Here is a 13550-nt window from a genome sequence, read left to right as displayed (position 1 = left end):
ATGAATGCCGTGCAGGGAGTGTGAAAAGAGTGTTTACAGGTGCACAGCGGAAGGGCAGGTTATGAGTATATGGTCTCAGATCCAGCGCCCAGGAAATGTGCTCATTTTAAATATGGGGATGACCTTCCTCCACACTTCATCACATATTTGAATCTATTTGCATTTCTATTCCCCATCCTTGGATCGACTATGGGAACATTTGTTGCTCTATCCCCATATACCTTTCCCTTTGTCCTCTGAGACTACTTGTGCCCTGAGCTCCAGGTGGGACAGAAGTCCTCACTGTGGCAGAAACCTGGCCACCACTGCCTTTTTTCTCCCAGGAGCAGAACAGACAATTTTAGGTCAGCTGTAGTTGCCCTTAGCTGGGGCTCAGTATCCCAGCTCTAGCATAGGTAGGTAGGTCTTCAGAGGCAATCACTCTTGAATTATTACAAGCATTAAAATCAAACTCATTGTTTTAGGCAGACTACCTAGCATATAGCTTTAGCCAAATTCTTTCTTTCTCTTGTCCTTCTCTATCACTGTTGCCATCCCAGCGAGTCCTCCCCTGGAGATAACTTGGGCTACTTTGCTCATAGAACAGGTCAGGTAGGAGGAGATGGAAGTATTTCCCCATTTGACAGAATGGACTCCTCAGATGTTCTTTGTTCTGTAGAAAGGTTGAGAGTGGACCACAAGAAGTTGGATGCTCCATGGGAGTGCCTGTGGGCAGAGATGTCACCCTGGGAAGGGGTAGGAGCACAGAGGATACCACTGAGCAGCAATTCACCAGAGGAAAACATTCATTTCTTCTAAGGGCAAAGGGATGGACCTGTGAATGAACTTCAGCAGTATCTAATGGTCAAGTGAGCCTATAAACCAGGGCTTGTTTCCCAGGCATTGCAGTCACCATGCTACCACTCAACAGGCTGCAGAATAAAGGCTGAAACAGGACAATGAGGAGAAGGAGAGGGAAAGTAAAAGGCATGTAATCAAATCAATCACCAGCTGGGCCCATCTGCCCAGGAGCCTGTCTCTGGTGATGGCACCAGGAGACATGTCATTGGAATGCCTGCCTGTGTGCTTGGTTGTCAAGCCTCAGCACCAGACACTCTCATTTCCTTAATGACAGGTTACAGATCCTGTATCTATAAATTGAGCTAAACCCTTCTTGACCTTTCCATATTTTTAGCCTATACTGCTGCTCTGGATATAACAACTTCCATGGCCGATTACTTGTTCTGTGAATACCTTTATCTCAAGTTAAAAGAAATTCTCTCTCAAATTTGAAGACCCTGTCCTCTTAGTTTCAGTTTCTAGTGTTGGTAACAAATTCATGTTTAGCCCTTGGCACATTTTGTCAGTTTGGGGGTGAGGGGGATGGAAGAAGTTTGATATCTCTGCTGTGTTATGTTTTTCAGATTCAAATATTTATATTCTCCATGTTTTTTATAAAATGGACCAACAGGAACCTCATTGCTTTTTTATTTATTTCTCTGGACCTTTCTTTTCTACCTCTGTTTAGCCTATGTTAAAATAGAGCAACTAAGAGCATTGTGACAAATACTCCAAGTGCAGCTCACTGAAGGCCAGGCTGAAGCCTTTACTTCCTACTACCTTTTTGGACTGCATTTTTAAAAATCTTTGTGACTTTAACCTTAGGGCTAATGTTTTCAAAAACTACTAAATGAAACTGTTTCTGTTAGCTGCAGTAGCTGGTTTAGACAGGCATCTTGTAAGGGCAGTTTAGGGCCAGGCATGGTGTCTCACACCTGTAATCCCAGCACTTTGAGAGGCTGAGGTGGGAGTATCACTTGAGCCCAGGAGTTCAAGACCATCCTGGGCAACGTAATGAGACCCCTGTCTCTACAGAAAAAAAAAAAAAAAAAAAAAAAAGATTAGCTGGATGTGGTGGTACATGCCTGTCCCAGCTATTCGGGAGACTGAGGTGAGAGGATTGCTTGAGCTTGGGAGGTCGAGGCTGCAGGGAGCCGTGATTGCACCACTGCACTCCAGCCTCGGCAATAGAGTGAGACCCTGTCTCAAAAAGATAGATAGATGGATGGACAGATGGATGGATGGATGGATGGATGGATGGATGGATGGATGGACAGACGGACAGATGAACGGACGGACGGACGGACAGAGAGAGAGCGAGAGAGAGAGAGAGAGAGATAGATAGATAGATATTCTGGCTGGGTGCATTGGCTCATGCTTGTAATCCCAACACTTTGGGAGACTGAAGCGGGAGGATCACTTGAGCCCAGGAGTTCAAGACCAGCCTGGGCAACATAATGAGACCTTGTCTCTAAAATAATAATAATAATAATAATAAAGAATAGCCTTAGATTAGTCTCTCATTATTTGTTTTACAGTTGCCCAACTTGACCTTACTCTCCAGCCTTACTGTGTATCCACACTACTCCTGCCAATTTGCATAATGAAATGCTAAATGTCACTGTGTAATCCTTCTTCCAGGACACTTGTAAAAGTGTTAAGATTGACTCCATTTTGAGTATTTTTATTGTTAATAGTTCCATCCATGGGGACAGGGGAAAACCTCATCATCATAGGACATTTTTAACTTTTCAAAGGGGTTGTACAGCTATTATCTCTGCCTATTCCTTAGAAATCTGCAGAGAAGGAAGATTTAATTTGAAAATTGAGAAAAACTGAAGCATGGAACAATTTTAGCTATCTCACATAAATCATTCAGTGACTAGCAGATCTGGGATTCAAATTTAGGTTCTTTTACCCTTAGTTCCCTCTATAGTACCACATTCGCCCTTTTCACTTGTTTTGTGTAACTGCATATTTGGTATAGAATTGCAATCATTATCATTACCTCTGGAGCTCTTACCTAGAGATAGTCACTTTGACAATTTCATTATGTCTGAGAAATTGGCAGCACATAGATGCCAAGTACATCCTGGTTGCCTGAGAAGGTGGCAGCTCTGGGCTCCCTGCTGCAGGAGGATAAAGTCTCTGGTCTCCTAATACTTCACTGTGGTTTGGTGAGAACAGCCTTGGCTACTGATTTTCCATGTTGTCTAAGGCTAGGCTGGGAGGACACAGGGATTCCAAATGACTTTTCAAAGTACACTTTTCTAAGGCTGTTTTTTCTTTCTTTTCAGAGTCTAGAAGGAGGCTCATACCGGGGGAGCTTGAAAGACCCTGCGGGCTGCCTGAATGAGGGGATGGCCCCACCCACACCTCCTAGAAACCCAGAAGAAGAACAGAAAGCCAAGGCCCTGAGAGGCAGGATGTAAGTGGCTTCCCCAGATTTCTCCCTGTGGTGCACACGTGAGTGTGGTGGATGATGGGCAAAGTTTGGGGAGAATTCGAGAGGGGCTCCCCACGCTGTTTCCACTGACATCATTCATTCTAAGAGTCAGATCTGTGCAGCATAGCACTGATAAACATTGAGCCACTTCGGCACTGACTTGATTGAAGTTTAGGCTAAAGTATATTCTGTGAGATAGCAGCTATTACTGACAAACTGTGGTTATAGGTCTGTTAGAAATTTAAAACAAGGTGATAAAAGGAAAATGGTAAAGTTGAGGAAACTATGAGACTGTTACTGAGGGCCTGTAGAATCAGAGAATCTCTGACTGCGGCAGAAAGTCTGATAGTGGTCACCTAAGAAAACATTTCCCCAAATGTGGGAAAGTTATATGTAGAGGAAGGAGCTGTTGTACCACCAAGCAGGTCCCGTCTCTACTCCTTCTCCAAAGGTTTTAATTTTGCATCTGTTTCTGGGATTAGTTCCAAGAGAACTTCTTCTCCACTTTGAATAGTTAGTGGTAAAATATAATTCATAGTGCAGAACAATCCCATGTTATGCAAGAGTTATCTATGTTGATATGAAGTCAATCTATTATTTGAGCTGATCAAGAATATACCAGATACCACTAGTACAAAAGCAGAACTCCTCCAAAACTTTTTTTTTTTTTTTTGAGACGGAGTCTCGCTCTGTCGCCCAGGCTGGAGTGCAGTGGCGCGATCTCGGCTCACTCCAAGCTCCGCCTCCCGGGTTCATGCCATTCTCCTGCCTCAGCCTCCTGAGTAGCTGGGACTACAGGCGCCCGCCACCGCGCCCGGCTAATTTTTTGTATTTTTTTTAGTAGAGACGAGGTTTCACCGTGGTCTCGATCTCCTGACCTTGTGATCTGCCCGCCTCGGCCTCCCAAAGTGCTGGGATTACAGGCGTGAGCCACCGCGCCCGGCTTTTTTTTTTTTTTTTTGAGACAAGGTCTTGCTTGGTCACACAGACTAAAGTGCAGTGGCATGATCATAGCTCACTGCAGCCTTGACCTCCTGGGCTCGAGGGATCCTCTCGCCTCAGCCTCCCAAGTAACTGGGACTACAGGTGTGCACCACCATACCTGGCTAATTATTTTATTTTCTGTAGAGATGGAGCCTCGCTTTGTTGCCCTGGCTGGTCTGGAACTCCTAGGTTCAAGTAATCCTCCTGCCTCAGCCTCCCAAAGTGCTGAGATTGCAGGCAGGATCCACCGCACTTGACCAACTTTTGTTTTCTTGTTTAGGGTTTGGCTCTATGTTGGAAGCAGAGCTACTGATGAGTCTTAGACATAGCTCAGCATGTGAGAGATTATAAGCAGTAGCAAGAATTGGGGAGGCAGGTGTGAAAGGTCCCTCCCTGTTGTTAATTAGCCTGCCTCTCACTCTCAAATTCATCACTCCTTTAGCCTGGCCACAGACAGGAAAACTAGCAAAAATAAGTCAGACCAGGTCCTTCTGTTACCTGGAAATGTACAAAGTGTCTATTTATGAGTTTTTGTTTCCTAGGAAACAAAAGTGAGAACATCACAGTGAAGGCCTGGTGTGAAAGCAGGGCTATCATATCACTTCTTAGTGGAGATAAACAAGTGGCATGTAAATCCTGTAATTCCATATTTACCCACTCAGCTTTGTGAGTACTCAAGGGGAACCTGAAGAAGTTGGTAAATGGGATAGAGGTTGAGAAATGCCATCCCCAAAGGGAAATTTCCTAGGACTTGCACAAAACTGAGTCTCCTTAGTTTCTCAGGTTGTTACACAGGTGAGGCCGTGTTGGAGCTGATGTCTTAGTCCTTTGTCAAGCCAAAACAAAGCTTAAGTCAGGAAGGTAACCTCTGAGGTGGCAGGTGACCCTGGGCAAAGCCAGTCACTACTCTTAGCATGTAGCTTGAACTGGCCTTTGAGCAGTCATTTAAGCCATTGTCCAGATACAATAGGCCACAAAAGTTTGCTGTCTCTTTTGCCCACTTCATTCATCTCTTCTCCCTCTTCTCATTCTTGCCAAAATCCACACCTCTTCACATCCTGAACTATCCTGGAAATACAACTGTTAGAGTATCTCATTCCTCTTACTATATCTCATCCTTGTTCTATCCTGCTGTACTTTATGGTCATGATGAAAGGGTGGTGTAGAGGTGTTTCACTGTTAACCATATGTGAGGCCAGAGGCTGAGGGGTGTAGAGAACCAAGACTCAATCCAGAAGATGGCAGCAGGGCATCAAAGGGTTAAATGAGAGCTCCACGGAGAGAAGATGAACACAAATAGTCATTTGTCCAGGAGAAGAAAAAAGTTGAGAATGGAGTTACTTGTCTTCAAGTTTTAGTCATTCATTCAACAAATACTGGTCTAACACCAGTTATGTACCATCAGTGGGATACATCACTGAATAAGACAAATAATAACAACAAAAGTCTTTGCTCTCATGGCAAGTTTAAATTCTAGTGGGAGAAGTCAGACAATAAACAAAATTAATTATGTAGTATGTTGGAAACATGAAAAAGAAAAAAAAATAGAGCAGTGTAAGGGAGATCCAGAGAAAAAATGAGGCCATGTTGCCATTTTAAACGGCCCTGGCATTTTCACAAAGACTGGGGGAGGTAAGGAATAAGCCATAGAGAAAAAGTCTTCTCGAGAGAGAGAACAGCCGGTGCAATGAATCTAAGAGATTTTCTATGGAAGACCAGCCATTCCCTATCCCTGTGAAAGGAGGTTAGAAGTGGTTCTAACATGTAGCTGAAATAATTTTAGTTGGACCAAAGAATAACATTTGTTTGTAAATAACTTCTACTAATAAGAACTTACCATGAAAAACATGCCTTGTTGTCAGTTCATTTGGCAATTAATTGTGCACTGCCTTGCGATATCTGCAATTTAAATCCCTGATGTCACTTTTCAGAATGTCTTTTAATACGTCGTGGTTTCCCCAGGTACTTCATTAACCCTTCAAGGGAAAAGATGACAGGTCCACTAGCAGCACCTAATACAGTTCCCTTCTCTAGAGGCTGAGAAGCCAAAGATAGTCCTCATCTGTCAGCAAATAGCTTAGGATAAAAATATCGCTTGGAGACAGAGAGCTGGGCTTCATCTCCAGAGGGCCCTCCCAGCCCCACATTCCCACTCTAACTTTCCTGTGGGTTTTCTTTTGCCACTTTCTACTAGGCAGTAACTTGGGCCATGGTAAAGATATATTTAAATGCTTTTATTTGGCCTTGCCAGTTCCTTCCTGTGGCCTAAAACACATGATTGTCTGTGCTGGAGAGGGAGCTGTTGGAAGTGCTGGGTGCACTGATAAAGAAGCGTGTGTTCCTCTGCTTCCTCCCCATTGCCCAGAGGCCCCAGCCCCAGGAATGTGGTGGCTTCTGGGGCTATACAGAGCAAGAATTTCAGATGAATTGCTCCTGGGTTCAAAATGGTTACCACCCTTGTGCTGGGGTCCCACTTTGACATCTCAGAACTTTATCCCTTCTGCTACTTGGGCCCAAAATGCAATTGTGTGGTCCCAGGCAAAACTCGTTCCAATCAGATTGGAAGAGTGTGACTCCAGTAGGTTGCACAGCACCACCCTGCCCCTGTGCACAACTATTAGCATTTTATGTAAAGCTCTTTAGCGTCTGGACAAAAGACAGAAAGAGTGTTTGGGTTTGAGGCTTCAGGGACTCCCAAGAGCCAGTCAGAGTAGTTTGCCAGGCAGTGGGCTGCTGGGAAAGAGCATGGTTTTTGGACTCTTAAACAACTGGGTTCAAATCCTGGCTCTGCTACTCACTTTATAATCATGGTCAGGCTACCTAATCTTTCTGTCTCCGCATTTTCATTTATATAAAATAGGCTTTACAATACCTACCTTATTATAAGCATGGGAAAATCCAGATGAAGGGAGTGGCACATAGTGTGGTAGAAAGAATTAACAAGAAAGAAACCAAGAGAGCAAATGTCCTTGTAATTGTTAAATCCTGCATCCTGGAGAAGGTAGGGATGCATTAAAGGTATGATTTTGGTGTGTCTGCAGTCCATCTTTCTGGCCTTGACTGGGGATCTTCCAGGCCAGTTACCATGGATACCTATCTGAATAATTGCAACTTCCATATCTTAAAAGCTTCACTTGGTATCTATCCATGTCTTGGAGGACTTACAGGTTGGTAATCAAATTGTCTTTCTCCTCTTGTTAAGTGAAGAATGGAGCTGAAATGAAGGAAGAAAAGTCTCATCTTGATCCCCTGCCAACACTGGCCTCAAAGCTTTCAGAACTCAGTTTTGCCAAAATGGTTGCCATTCTTTCTGCCCTCTGTCTATATAATTGTTCAGTTGTAGGTGAGGGAGAAACACGTGAAGAATAGAAAGAAGAATGCTAGGTGCTGAGTGTCATTTTTTGTGTGACTATTGTATGTCACCTGGGGACGTCCTTTCTGACCTTGGTGTCCTCAGCCCTTCAATAGGGCCTTCTGTAGGGAAAGCATCCGTAAGCATCTTTCCCAGGAGATAAATGTGGGTGTTTTAGGGGGTCTTGTCATAAAGGTGCCAAAGTAACTTTTCTGTGAACTTAAAGTAAAGATTTTTGGCTTAACAATGAAGAGGAACACTCATTGTTCTTAATCTCCTGCTCAGGTTTGTCCTGAATGAGCTGGTACAGACAGAGAAAGACTATGTCAAGGATCTGGGCATTGTGGTGGAGGTAAGTAGAGGGTTCCAGGTGGGTCTGTGGTCACCCAACCAGGAGCACATTGGACTCTACCTAGGCCAAGGTGTTTTAATCTGATGGTTACATATACTTTACTGTCTGAGCACTTGCAGAAATGAAAATAAAAATGGTAATAAGTAGAATATGTAGGCAATATTTTTCTTTTCCCCTTGAAATAAGCTATTTAGAGGGAGGTAGAGGCCCGAATGTTATAGCATTTCGGGGAGCCTCTTGGTTACAGCGGAACTCATTCCACTTTGTTTTAGGTGACCAAGCTATTGTCTTAAGAGCTTTTCTTTGATGTTTAACTATGTGGACATATATTCTTCAGAGCTATGAGCCACATAGGCATAAAACAGGTCATTCTTAGTGGAATCTTAGGGCTTGTACATTTCCATAGATTTTAAGGATAAGTGTTATAGCTAGCAAAAACACAGATAAAAGGAAAACCCACCAATGAGCAAGGTTGACAGGTCCACAGTTAAAAGTCAACTTGGTAGTAAATTAAACAACTCTAGCTCGGTAGGAATTCACTTACGAGGAACTTAGACACTTGGATGAAAAAAAACCTGAGAAAATAAATGGCTAATTTGAGTGACTTAGAGCCCTATTGTTAATCATCTTGAAAGAACATGAAGTCTACAAATTATATGGCTACATTGCCTGCTGCTTCCTTACATTTAACCTGAGTCCCCATCCTGTGAAATCTGCTGACTTAGGGTTTTATATTTGCTTACCTGAACCTTGGATAAACAGATTAGCCAGGCATATAGAAGACCTGAATTTTGACTTATGGGAAGTTATTCTTGTCTTTTTGTGGGGCTGGGGGGGTGGAAGAGGTACAGCAGCTTCCATACGCAGTCCAGCCCAGGAGTAGAGGACAAGGGAATCTGGAGACTGGGAGGCTGAACTGCAGGGAACTCAGACATCAGCAGTGCGATTATGGGACAAGTCATCCAACACCCAGGTGCCTAGGTTTTCTTGTCTGTCAGATGGAGATAATGCTACCTGTCCAACCTCCAAACCTGATGTTAAACCAAAAATGAAATTCTATATGATCGCATTTTATAGACTATAAAGTATTAGCATATTAAGACTTACTTTTAGGCCAGATGTATCTAATTCTGAGCCTTTACAGACCTGATTAACATGGACTGGGAGAAGGAAGAGGGACAGCTTATTGTTTTCTTCTGTGCTCTGCTTTCTTAAGGGGACTGGAGACAAAGAAGGGGATCCTGAAACTCATAAAAGTTTTGTCCTTTGCTCTGCACCGGGGGTAAAAGACCTGGTTGAATAGTGAGAAACCATAGAAGCATTTGTCCTCAAACTCACACAGAGAGTGTGGGCTCGCAGCGGTGCTGTGGTGTGTGGCACAGCCCAGAAAGCTTTCCTCTGAAAATATGCTACTAACCACTGCCTTTGCTGCTGCAGGGCTTCATGAAGAGAATAGAAGAAAAGGGTGTCCCTGAGGATATGCGAGGAAAGGACAAAATCGTGTTTGGAAATATTCATCAGATTTATGACTGGCATAAGGAGTAAGTGTTAACGCTGCCCCGAGGATCCAGTGTCCTGGGAACCCAGGACTTGCGTCCTCTTCCTGCATCTGACTCAAGGGGTAGGGCTTAGGGGAGAGTCTTCTGTCACTCATCTTATTATTGAGAAAGAATACAGTTCTGAATAATGTGGCTTCCTTCTCTTATCCCCTTTCTCCTTTTAGTTTTTTCCTGGCGGAACTGGAAAAGTGTATCCAGGAGCAAGACAGATTGGCACAGCTCTTTATTAAGCATGTGAGTGTCTCCCATCACCTCCTCCCCAACTCCTTCACTAGGCTCATTTATATTCATTTTAAAATCCTGGCCAGGCACAGTGGCTCACACCTGTAATTCCAACACTTCAAGAGGCCAAGGTGGGAGGATTGCTTGAGCCCAGGAATTGAGACCAGCCTGGGCAACATAGCGAGGCCCCCATCTCTACAAAGAATTTAAAAATTAACCAGGGCTGGTGGCACATGCCTATAGTCCTAGCCACTTGGAGGGCTGAGGCAGGAGGATCGCTTGATCCTGGGAGGTCAAGACTGCAGTGAGCCACGATGGCCCCACCCTGCACTCCAGCCTGGGTGACAGGGCGAGACCCTGTCTCAGAAGAAAAATAAATAAAATTTCTTCTCTTCTGCTCTTCCTTGACTGACTTTCCTTCTCAGCCCTCTCTGAGTCTTTTTGTTTGTTTTTTTGACCACCATGGCGATTTGGAAAGTGGCTCTTGCCCACCACATTTATATCCCTGGTATTCAGCTGCCTTGGTGCCTCCCCAAGTGTGCCTTAGTCCTTCGTTCACGTGGAGGCCAGCACGGCACTCTGAGATTGAACAAAAGGCACAAGATGCCTGACTGTCCGCATGTCTCTCTCTGTTCTTTCAGGAACGGAAACTGCACATCTACGTGTGGTACTGTCAGAATAAGCCACGCTCAGAGTACATCGTTGCTGAGTATGACACCTACTTTGAGGTAAGCTGTGCGGGCTTTGCTGAACTAGGATGGAAGGAAAACTCAGGCCAAGACAGCCACTTTCAGAAATACCAGACATCATCCATCCATAGGTGACCCCCACACAGCACCGTTGACCCCTTCACGGCAGGAATAGCTGCCTCAACAAAGAAAGCAGCTTCTTAGCTAAATTTTCATGAGCACCTTCACTTGAGAGGAGCTGAGGTGGCCCAGTCTGGGTTCTCATTTGAGAAGCCCCTATTTGCAGAATCAGCCTGAACACAGAGACGGTTTGAGAAGCTCCAGTTCTTCTTAAGTGACCCTGGAGCAGATTGTACCCACCAGTCCCCCAGGGACCACTTACTGAGGAGCCTTCTGTTGGTTGAAGGGTTTGCAGCCACTTCCTAGTCTCTGCTTGGCCTAGCCTGGAAGGATTGATTTTGCGGGCAGAAAGGCAGCACTGTCACTTAGAAAGAGCGCTCAGCTGAGTGTTGGGAGATCTGAGTTTAGGGCCCTGCTCCAAAGGCTTGTGTGTCAAGGAGAAACCCCTTTTCCCTGCTTTTTCCCTGAAGCAGTGGAGAGAATAAGGCCCCTCCAGCTTGTCTCCCAACACTGGGGTGAAGACCAAGGTGTGGAAGTACTCACTGTAAAAGCATGGGAGGAAGGCAGGAAGCCAGTGGTGATGTGTGTTACGTGTTGTTCATAACAAGTGAACGGTCCTCTAGGCAATTTTACCTCTCACATTGCTTAAAGATTCTTCAGCTTCATTGGAAAACATGCAGACCTGACTTCCACGCCTTTGAACCCTGATTCAGAGCACCCCAGTTCTTCAGTTCCTTTTTCTTCTAATATTGCTGCCTGTGTTTCAGGAGGTAAAACAGGAGATAAATCAGAGGCTGACACTGAGTGACTTCCTCATCAAGCCCATTCAGAGAATAACAAAATACCAGTTGCTCCTCAAGGTAAGAAGCTGGGAGCCTGGGTCAGGGCTGGAGAAGGGTCCCTCAGGCTCAGAGCAGGTTAGCATAGTGCTAGGCGTTCTGCCTCCACCACACTGTCCCAAAGGACTGTGAACTGTGGGAGGGGTGGTAGGGACGTGGGAACTTTTATCCGACTGCTGGTTACTCCATCAGCTTTGCCCCCAGATAAACTGCATGACTGTTCTTCCTGCCCTTAAGGTGGCAGGTTGTTACTTGATTTTCCTTTTTCAATTCACATTCTTACTTTGTCTCAATCATTGACTTGATACCTTTAAAAAATAATAAGAATATAAAATCAGAGTGAACTACAAGGGACAAAGAAAGGGAAAGGCAAGGCTTTAGAAATCTTAGAGTAGTAATACCTAAAATTTGATTTTTTATATATATATATTTAAATATAAAATCAATATATTTTACATATAATCAATATATATTATCAAATATTATATATATTTATTTATATTTGAGGCAGGGTCTCACTCTGTCACCCAGGCTGCAGTGCAGTGGCACCGTCATAGCTCACTGCAGCCTCAAATGCCTGAGCTCAAGCGATCCTCCCTTCTCAGCCTCGCACGTAGCTAGGACAACAGGTGCATGCCATCATGCCTGGCTAATTTTTTATTTTTTCGTAGAGACAGGGTCTCACTATGTTGCCCAGGCTGGTCTCAAACTCCTGGCCTCAAGCAATCCTCCCACTCGGCCTCCCAAAGTGTTGAGATCATAGGCATGAGCCACTGTGCCCAGCCTAATTATATTTTAAACAATGGCTTAACTTGATTCATCTTATGGAACTCAGAGGCTAAATAGGAAAGAGAGACTTAACTTTCCTTTCTCTCCTTTCTTGTCATAATCCCCCTTTCCTTCTGTCTTCCCTCCCTCTCACTCTTCCTTCTCCCATAGCTTTGAAATTTTGAGGCTGAGTGCAGTTGCTCACATCTGTAATGCCAGCACTTAGGGAGACTGAGGCAGGTGGATCACCTGAGGTCAGAGTTCAAGACCAACCTGGCCAACCCAAAAATTAGCTGGGTGTGGTGGCACTCGCCTGTAATCCCAGCTACTCAAGAAGCTGAGGCAGGAGAATTGCTTGAACCTGGGAGGCAGAGGTTACAGTGAGCCGAAATCGCACCACTGCACTCCAGCCTGAGCAACAGAGTGAGACTCTGTCTCAAAAAAAAAAGAAAAAAAAAAAAAAAGAAAGATAGAAACAAAGTAAGAAAAGAAAAGAAAAGAAAAAAGAAAAAGAAATTTTGAATATTCTGGGAGTTCTCTCTCTGTTATTACATCTTACATGACTCGTAATTTCATTTCTCAGCTACTCTAAACCATTGCACCTCTGCTGGGAAGGAAAGTCTCCAGGGTGTTATTGTATTTTTATGATAAGTTGTTTCCCCGCTGTTTTACTAATTTTACCCCTTCCCACACTCCCCTGCTTCCCCTACTTGTTAGGACTTCCTGAGATACAGTGAGAAGGCTGGTTTGGAGTGCTCAGATATCGAGGTGAGTTTTCTGCTTGTAATGCTTGCTGTTCTTAGGGGCCATATTGGTTATCTCTCTCTAGAGGGGAAAAGATTGTCTCAGGAAGACCATGGATCCAGGTGCATCCCTCTCGGACAGTAAGAGGCTCTTGTAAACAGCTTTGTACCTGCTTGAGGAATGGCAAGTGTTAACACAGCGTTTCCTAGAACTCGATAACGTCTGTCCTGGGGTGGACTACAGCTGAGCCCCACTGGTGTTCTTTAGGTTCCTGGTGACACATAGTAGGAAAGGGTAGCCCCTTAATATCCTTCAGAGATTAGATGTAAGTTGCACAAAAGCCTCAGTACGCAATTTTATTCGTGAAGGCAAGTATTATTTGAGTCAAACATATAAAGTATTCCATTTTCACCTCCCTATCCAAACCCTGCAGACTACGTCCAAGTGAAGTCCTTTGAGACAATGTCACCATGGGATTATTTTAAGCCAGAGAGGTTACAGACCATTCTGACAGATTATTTTAGTTTAAGGCCTCTAGTGGCTCACAAGCCAGGCTAAGCTGTTGCCTGGGCAGCCAGGAAGCAACAGAGAGAAGAAAGAAAATCTGAGAAGGCAAGGGACTTGATGAACAAAAACAGGAAGGTAGGGAAAGGAGG

At 44.4% G+C, this 13550-nt stretch overlaps 1 protein-coding gene across 27 annotated transcripts in view; it reads left to right on the top strand.

Annotated features, from left to right (window-relative positions):
* KALRN (kalirin RhoGEF kinase) overlaps positions 1-13550 on the top strand; it is a 708666-nt gene that overhangs the window by 629158 nt on the left and 65958 nt on the right. For 26 of the 27 annotated variants that reach the window (XM_050781536.1, XM_050781534.1, XM_050781532.1 and 23 more), the window contains 7 exons: positions 3117-3247; positions 7887-7953; positions 9391-9494; positions 9677-9746; positions 10376-10462; positions 11311-11403; positions 12868-12918. In XM_050781536.1, coding sequence (XP_050637493.1) covers positions 3117-3247; positions 7887-7953; positions 9391-9494; positions 9677-9746; positions 10376-10462; positions 11311-11403; positions 12868-12918 — 603 coding nt within the window. Of the gene's footprint in view, positions 1-3116; positions 3248-7886; positions 7954-9390; positions 9495-9676; positions 9747-10375; positions 10463-11310; positions 11404-12867; positions 12919-12953; positions 13035-13550 lie in introns of all 27 variants that reach the window. The other variant, XM_050781562.1, reaches the window with a different exon arrangement.

The sequence above is a fragment of the Macaca thibetana genome, chromosome 2 (genome assembly GCF_024542745.1).
Source record: "Macaca thibetana thibetana isolate TM-01 chromosome 2, ASM2454274v1, whole genome shotgun sequence".
In the NCBI taxonomy this organism is placed as follows: Eukaryota; Metazoa; Chordata; class Mammalia; order Primates; family Cercopithecidae; genus Macaca; species Macaca thibetana.
Note: the sequence above shows the minus strand (reverse complement) of the source record. Positions and strands in the feature narration are given on the sequence as shown.